This window comes from Taudactylus pleione, unplaced genomic scaffold (assembly GCF_031769625.1).
Source record: "Taudactylus pleione unplaced genomic scaffold, aTauple2 ptg000051l, whole genome shotgun sequence".
Lineage (NCBI taxonomy): Eukaryota > Metazoa > Chordata > Amphibia > Anura > Myobatrachidae > Taudactylus > Taudactylus pleione.
In genome coordinates this window covers 1142621-1151363 of record NW_028284453.1, presented here as the reverse complement: position 1 = coordinate 1151363, position 8743 = coordinate 1142621, and the positions used below count along the sequence as shown (strand labels likewise).

The window sequence follows — 8743 nt, the reverse complement described above, 5'->3', positions numbered from 1 at the left end:
AGTAGTATGGCCCCCCACACCCCCAGTAGCAGACCCCCCCAGTAGCAGACCCCCCCCCAGTAGCACCCCCGGCCCTTACACAAGTAAAAAAAAAAAACTGAGGAGGGAGCCAGAAGACGGAGCTCATGTGTGAGCTCCAGCCAGCTCCCTCCATGCAGCAGCCAATGAGAGTCTGTGTGACTCTCATTGACTGCTGTAACAAACACACAGCTGCCGCTGGTGGCTGTATGTTTGTGTCTGTGTAGGGCAGACCGCTATCACAGCGCTCTGCCCTACACAATAGGAGCCCTGATGTTGGATTCTCTAGTGAGAATCCGACATCAAGCGGCAGCCGTTCGGCCCCGAACGGGGATCCGAGTCAGGCGGTGAACACCCGAACAGGGTTCGGGTGAACTCGGATCCCCAATGTTCGGAGCGGTTCGGATTCCACAGAATCCGAACCGCTCATCTCTAGTTTTAACCTCTGGATTTAACCACTTGCCTGGCATGGTCACATAATTTGCGACCGCGCCATGCTGTGGGTTCTCTGAAATGGTCTCAAACAATGCGACCAGTCAGAAACGCCCACTGGGCGGCTGACGGAAGATGATCTTCCCACCGCCGCCAATCGCAGAGGGATTTTCTGGCCCCTCTGTATCATTACACCCTCCCCCAGTGTCTGCCATGCAGCCAATCACTGTTGCATACCTCCCAACTGTCCCGCATTTAGCGGGACAGTCCCGTTTTTCTGGGACTGTCCCGCCCGCGGGCCGCAGTGTCCCGTGGTGGGGGGGAAGTTGGGGGAAGCATACACGCTGCTCTGCTATGCAGAGCAGCGTGTATGCAGAGGTAGAATAGACGCTGTGCGCATGCGCACAGCATCTATTGAGAGTACGGGGGAAGCCCGGGGGCTGCCCAGCATCTCGGAGATGCTGGGCACGCCCCATTAGTGATGTAAATGGGGGCGTGTCATCTGACCACGCCCCCTTTACGGTTAGGCCACACCCCTTTTTGGACGTACGCACTGAAGGCGCGCGCAGGTCCCGACTCCCTCCCAGCAAATGTTGGGAGGTATGCTGTTGATCAGGAAGGCCGGCAGCTGCCCCACTCTACAGCCACCGGGTGGGGGTGCTGCTGAGGAAATGCAAAGTAGCAATGCTATGATGTTCTGATAGATGTTCTTGACCTTATTCAATATTAAAACATATTAGCCAGCTAAAAGTTAAAGTGGTAATCAGTGCCACTGCAGCCTAGGGGACCAGCCAAGAGGGGGCGCCAGCTGCCAAGTGCCATCTGCGCTGCTGTCAGAATTGGTTTAATGTAACTGCTGAGTGCTCAGTACTCAGCAGTTACAATATGCCAATGCTGCAGCCTGCCCCCCACACTTTCAGGCCGAACCGAGGACATTCCTCCCTCCCTGTTCCTTGTTTCTGACTCATCATGCAGTGCCAGTGACTGTCTGAGCAAAGCTGGGAGGAGCTGTGGCAAGACCACATGGCAAGCACATTGTGCAGTGCGGACCTGCGGTAAATGACTCTAGTAAGTAGTATACTTGTGAGTTTGCCACCACCTGTATAGTGAAACAGCATTGGGGGTGATTGGGGGGAGGCATAAAGCACGTTGTGCGGTATAGGAAGGGCTTCATAAATGTTGGGGGGCATAAAACACAGAGAGTATGATAAGGTTCCAGCAGCCTCCAGGACATATAAACATGGAGGGAGGCTATACTTGTTTTAGCCTAGGGCAGCTGGTTTTGTATTGAATATAATTGCCCTTTAAAATTCAGTGTCCAAAACTACTGAAAATGCGGCGGCATTGCAAAACACTGCCTGGTATACAGGTGGATCCTCATTCAGCTAGCATTTATACGCCATATAGTGCGAGACGCAAGGCACAACTTAGATGTCACACTACAGATAGCTAGTTGTGGACTTTTGCACTTTAGCATCTTTTTCGCACAGGCTTTTATCAACTCCTTTCCGCTCACCCCAATGACCTCTTAGAAGGTGTGTATGGTAATACGTCCCTGCGCCACACTTGCCTATGCTCCCAGAATATCCCGATGTTGTGGCTGCTGCAGTGTGCAACCCTCTCGCAGACCATCACTTCTCCGGTGATGTGGGCTGGGGGACATGATGACGCGTTTCGCTATGAATTGCGTCATTGTGGCCCCACTCCCAGCATCATAATGTAAAGAAAAGCTTTGCGATGATGGAATTTCCGGTACCACACCCCCAACCCGCCGATTTGGACACCCATCTCCATGGACCTCATGCAATGTTTGCCCTGTGTATATTCTCAAACCATATTCTCTTCCTAAACTTATTACATAAAATAACCCTATGTGTTAATTACTGTGCTCGTAACTTAAATTATATATAGTCGAGATCAGCTCCTTTGTGAACTTGTGGCAGGTGAGCTGCCCATTCTTGTGTCACTGGATGGAACTATTTTGTGCTGTGTTTGTGTTGCTGTAAATTAGAGTTTAATTCCTTTACTACACCAGTGAGACTATTTAAAGCAGCTGTCATGTGGACCAAATTAATCTAGCTTATTTTGAAATCTTGAGCTTTGTTTCAGGTGCTTAACCACCTGGCATGTTTCCTTATCTTCAAGCCGTGAGCTGTCCTTCTCGCTCTCTCCAGGTTCCATATAATGTTTTTGCCCTGTACTATCTGGAATGGAAGACGTAATTGTAAGTATGTGAAAAATAAACAAGATTCCTTACACTTACATAAATGGTACTCACACCACACTCACATCCACAGACAGAACTTAGACATAATATATGACTAAACAGCAAGTGAAACAGACACATAAGCAAAAAAGCAACAAAAAAACCCCCACAGGACACCTCTCAGAAATCACAATAGGAAACTCACGAAACCGCTCATCACCTCTACTCACGCCCACCCAGCTCCCAAGTGGTTGGGCTTTTATAGCACTTGTGAGGTCAAAATTGGGGTTAGGGTTTGGGTGAACCAAAGGGATAAAGAGCCCTATTTACTACAATCTGCACTTAAAATGTGATTGTAGTGTGATATTTTCGACTAAATTCCTATTGGGAATTTAGGAAATATCACATGGATGTACTAACATCCATGTGAATCCCGTCTGCCCACTTCTCTCTCTAATTTTCTGAAAAAATACAGGTAGAATGTGTCTGCGCTTCTGCCGCCGCTGGCTACCGGTGATTGACAGTCTGCTGATGTTTTTGGGCAGGCAGGGGGCGGCAACAGTCACCATTTCCCAAAACAGAGGTGTTCCACCGTCGTTGGGGGGGGGAAGAGGCTAGGATCTCCGTCGGCATGGATTGCAATGCTGCTTGTGTGCAGCTTTGCAATTCCGTCCTTTGCTGAATCAGGTCCTCAGTCATTTATATATATATATATTGTCACAAATTGCCAGCAATTTTGAAAATCACTGCTAAAACCACTGAATAGTAACTGCAACAATTTAGAGCATTAAAGCACCTGTGATGTGCGACAAAACCAATTCTTATCTTTCTACTTTTATTCAAGGGTCTCGTAACTATGTGCTGTATTCAAATATGTGTCCCATGCTATACTATCCCTCGACTTTGTACATAGGGTTTAGAATATGCCATCCCCATTTTCCTTGGCTTGGCTGGTCTATATATTTTTGCATCTATTGCTTTATGTTTTTGTTTATGATCAAGGTCGAACTTGCCCACAGGTGTACAGGGGAAACCCCCAGTGGGCCACACTGCCTGAAGGCCTCACCTACTTCCTCTAGGGGTGGAGCCGGACCATGGAGGAACTTGGGTGCTTGGTTTATTTCTATGGACGCTACACCAAGATTAGCCCTCCTGCCAATCAAAGTGGGTGGTCCTGACACACCTCTGTTCCCTCCTTTATAAAAGGGTATAAGCTGTATAAGATAAGGTATACTTATAATATAAAAATTAATTATATAAACAAATGGATCAATTTATTATGGATTGAAAAAGATGAACAGATTGCTTCTTATCTGCCATCATAGTTTGCGCTTCTATGTAAATTCTAAACATAGTATACCAAAATGCACATAGCACCTGTATAGAAGAAATTGGCCCAAATGTGGAAGTAAAGTGATGTCACTAGCGGTCTCTTTACACATTGCAGGAATGGGCTTCTATCACAGCCCCTGTCCCTCCATGTGATTTTGAATAACTGTCGGCAATCCTTACCTTAAAAAAATATAATTATCATGTTTAAAACCCGTTAATTAATAAATATGCCCCAAAGTCAGGTTCAGCGTCAGTGCAGTTTTCCCCGGTACCCTGTGCCGTCCCCACCCCTTGCATGGGAGTGTAGAGCTGGCCAGACGCTCTGGGCAGCTCTTCACACTGCAGGGTGCATGCCCGGAGCATCCCTTGGCCACCCCGAGCAGCAGCGCTACTGGTCGCGAGGGGGCAAATCCAGGTGACCTGCTCGCCAGATACAAATGCTGTGGGGCACCGGCGGCGCTGCCCCCAAGGCCCTGTGCCCTGGGGATGGCACCGTTCGCACACCCTTCCCTACGGCCCAGAATAGGATAGTATGGAGCTTGTCATTTTGTTAAAACTCAGTCATCCTCCAAAGGCCATCCTACTAAGACGGAGGGGGTGGACTTTGGAAAAATCGATGTAGTTGTCCATCCTTCCATGCCATTTCACGGCCAAAGTATATAACGCCAATGTAAGTTTGTAGTTGAATTGTTATACCTTTATTGTTTTTATGGGTTGGGTATGAAATCCTGGTGGCTGTATAGCCACTGGTTGATGAAATGCTGATGCCGGAAGCCCGACATACCAGAATCCCAACGGGGCAGGTACATATACTAACCCTACCCTTCTCCCCCCTCTAACCCTCCCTCAGTGGTTCCTAACCATAAAACTCTAGGGATGGTGCGTAAACCTAACCCCCCTCTTCCAGCACCCTAAACCTAACCCTCCTGGGGGGGTGCCTAATCCTATCTTCCCCGGGTGGTGCCTAACCCTAAACCCCCCTTCCCCTAGCCTAACACTAATCCTCCCTGAGGGGTGCCTAACCCTAAGTCCCCCCCGGCAGTGCCTAAACCTAACCCTCCCCCCCTCATGGCTAACAGCTAAATCTCCCTGCTTACCTTCATTCGGAGCTGTCTGTCGGGATTCCATCATCGGGCTAAAGATAGGCGTTGGTATATTGACACCTATCTTTAGTAATAAGTCGGGATTTCGACGCCGGGATTCCGTCAGACGGCTTTCCATACGTCGGTATTCTAACGACATCACGTTTTTATATAGAGTATATTAAATGTATAATGTATGTCCTTGACTGCTCTAAAGAACCCCAGAAGCCCTTGTTTGGTGGTGCTGACCCTTGTTGGTGAGAATAGAAAAAGATAACCCTCTCATTGCTAGAGAGGTACTGTTTGTGAATGTCAGAGGTCTGCTTGGAATAGCAGCGTGTATATCTGTGTGTAATATAAAATTGTGACTGCTCAGATCAACGTAATGCTCTTTCAAAGGTGCATGAAAAGGGAAGGGTTTAATCTAGACAAGGCCAAAAAAAATGTTCCCCCCAGCACAATGCAAAAGACCAGCAACAATAATTGAATACTACGTGATAATAGAAATCCAGACATCTTTGTTGCATATACTGTATTTGCAAAGATATGTTTAAGTCATCCGGGCCATGTCAAGGCGTCTCTGTACCGATGGTACAGGCCTACTAGTCGCAGTCTATTACAGTAACCACAAAGTAGGGGACACAGTTAGTAGATCCCTGAGAGGTGGGCAATCCCTTTAAAATATTAGATTTAAAACAAAGATATGATTTGACTCATACAGTGGTCAGATTATTTGTAATAAACAGATGCTATTAACTAGAATAATTTTTATTTTTTTTTATATTTAAATATTAAACATGTTTAAAGTATAATTTAAATATTTAAAAGTATTTAAAACAAAGGATAAAATATTACAGCCATATTACATACTTACCAAGTATTGTTAACTGTGCTGTGAACTGTTTCGGCACAGTATCTGTCTGGATCGAGACTGTGTAAGGGCCCTCAAAGTCTTTCTGGAGATTTACAATCTGAAAAAAGCCATTAGAAAACCCAATGGCTTCCTCAAAGAAACGTTTCCCTTTTATTGGCTCTATTAGGTTACTTTGCAACCTAAAAATTTGATCGTCAGCATTTGTATCACTTCCTCTGTACCAGTTCGAGAACAGGATCCGCCCCTGGACACCAGTGACAATAAATGTGACAGAACCATTTAGCCACGGTCGGGCTGGGATCAGCTCAATATCACCAATGACCGGACTCATCCATATGGCAAGAATAGCTGCAACAGACAATAAAATTAGGAGCACACACACACATTTTCAGAAGTCCATTGCTAAAACTGAACAACATACACTAGTCCATCAGAAATACCATAAACCTGACACTTTGGAGGTTGATTTTAATCGATTTGGATTGATTTGAAATCAACGAAAATTGATCAACATGTTTCTTGGGCTAAATCACACATTTACTTAAAGACAATTTTTTATTTGGTTTATAAAGTATTAGTAAATGTGTAATTTAGCTCTAGAAACACAACATATATGTTGATCTATTTTCATTGATTTTCATTGATTTTAAATTGATTAAAATCGCCAATCGCCTTTTAGTAAATATACCCCTTAGGGTACCATTGCGACTATGTTAACTGTTTCTAAGGGGTCTATTTACTAAGCAGTGTTAGGAGACAGAGTGAAAAGTAATAAGGTACCAGCCAATCAGTCTCCTAACACTGCTTAGTAAATATACCCCTTATTCTAATAAGAGTGAAAATGCCACATCTGTGTTAGTTTGCACACTCATATAAAAAAAAAATCCACACTGATCTATATTTGGACTAATATATGGATAGATTAATTATCAGTATGATGTGGCCCAGAGTCAAGGGCGGTATTCACTAACCTGTTCCATATTCACATTTTTTTCTATTTGTTCTTCTATCCCCAAAGCAAGTAAGTAACGCAGCTACATCTGTAGCTGGGCTACTTACCGCGGGGACAGATGCTTTTTGTAGCAGCTGTCCCCGCACCGGATCAATGATGAATTACATATGGCCCCCTGATGGTGAATAGGGCCCACAGTCAGTTACCTGTCAGCAGACAGACCCCCGGGCTCATCGCAGGCACCATCCCTCTCTGGAGTTACTTCGGGCAGCTGATCGTGCAGTAAAGGAGTTTCCAGCTGTTTGCTTGATTTCTCTTCAGCACACTGCTTCCACTTTACAGCTCCAGATTCCCTGGTCTCAGCCTGCTTTCTCCTGGTTCAAATTCCCTATAAATTTCCCTGTCCCAATGTTTAGTCTGCAAATCAGCGACAGTGAGAGACTGCAGCATGCACTGTCCAACTCTCTCCTTTATATCCCTCCCTGTCCTCCCCCCACACCCTTCCCTTACTCACCCCCCCTCCTCCCGTCACCTGAGTCTGTCCCCAAGCCCTCCTCTTACTCATCCCCCTGTCCTCTCTCAGTTAGCTCTCTTGCCCTGTCCTCTCTTCACCCAGTCCCCTTACTCACTCTGTTACTGTGTACGAAATACATGTGCAAGATCCACCTAGTTCACCCCATGATATACTGTCTACCAATACACTCTCTCATGAAATGCCACAATGAAGTGAGGGCCTGATTCAGATCTGGTAGCGAGCGCTGAGCGCTCGCAACCGGCTCGATGTTTGCCCACTAGGCATGCGCACGACGGAGCCGGCTCCGTCGTGCGCAGGCGCAAGACCCGGCTAACGATGGGTGCTCCGTCGCTCCGAGTCTCACACCAAAGGGGGCGAGCTGTTGGTGATTGACAGCTCGCCCTGTTTGGTAGGCGGGCAGGGGGGGTGACTGGCCAAACGGAGGCGTTCCTGAAGGAACGCTTGCCGTTTGGGGGTGGCCCCACTGACATCACCAGTTATGTCAGTGGGAGAGCTTCCAGCTTTATTAGAGCCAGAAGCTCTCTGAGGCTTGCGGCCACGAGACCCTACCACAAGGGTCTCATCGCAAGCCAGATGGTCGCAATGGTCAAGACTGGTCACTCGCAATAGCTGTGGGTGGTCACCCAAAGCTATGCGAGCGGCCAGGAGGCCCAACAAAAAAAAACCACCCTGATTCAGAGCGAGCACTCGTTCAGAGCGTCCGTCTCTGAATCAGGCCCTGTGTGCAGAAATAAGAATTGGTACAACAACAGGTCAGTTATCTGAACACACAGGGCCTGAATTTGAGTCGTACACTGCTGCATCTTTATGCTAATGCCGCAGATGATTTAGAGAATAGTGAGATTCCCACGTGCAGCGACATTCGGTGGCACAAATCCGTCTCAGAGCATCTTTAGACGCACTGTAGGACGCAGCATCAGATGCACCATCAAAACTTGCACCAGCCCTATGGCTAATACAGTTTCTCCATCCGAGGGGCCCATTTATCAATGAGTTTTGAAACTCGTTGTGTATGATATTGTGCTCCAGCTAATCAGCTCCCAACTGTCATCTGTTTGAAAAATTACAGTTGGGAGCTGATTAGCTGGAACACGATTTTTCATACTCAACGAGTTTTAAAACTTTTTTTATTTTTGGGGGGTTTTTTTGTCTTTGTTTTTTTTCATTTATTTTTAATTTTTTTAATTTTTTTATTTAGAGTTTTAAAACTTGTCGCATATGATAAAGCTTGCTGATACATGGGCCCCTGAGTATGGTGTAGTGCATGCAGTTGTGCATTTTCAGACGTAGCCGCTGTCAGCGACATACCTGC

At 46.4% G+C, this 8743-nt stretch overlaps 1 protein-coding gene across 1 annotated transcript; it reads right to left on the bottom strand.

The window, feature by feature from the left end:
* Positions 1–2520: 2520 nt before the first annotated feature.
* Positions 2521–7213, bottom strand: LOC148535433 (uncharacterized). The gene is made up of 3 exons (XM_088462606.1): positions 7103–7213; positions 5945–6292; positions 2521–2654 (listed from the first exon to the last, which is right to left on the bottom strand). Exons 1-3 carry the CDS (start codon positions 7140–7142, stop codon positions 2521–2523), a joined length of 522 nt encoding a protein of 173 aa, XP_088318732.1. The 5' UTR covers positions 7143–7213.
* Positions 7214–8743: the final 1530 nt, after the last annotated feature.

Excerpts from the sequence above, each read along its gene's own strand:
- LOC148535433 (XM_088462606.1), bottom strand. The coding sequence starts at position 7,142 with ATGGTGCCTGCGATGAGCCCGGGGGTCTGTCTGCTGACAG. Across the intron at positions 6,293-7,102 it reads GGGGGTCTGTCTGCTGACAG|CTATTCTTGCCATATGGATG; the intron begins GTAACTGACTGT and ends TGTCTGTTGCAG. Across the intron at positions 2,655-5,944 it reads AGCACAGTTAACAATACTTG|ATAGTACAGGGCAAAAACAT; the intron begins GTAAGTATGTAA and ends CTTCCATTCCAG.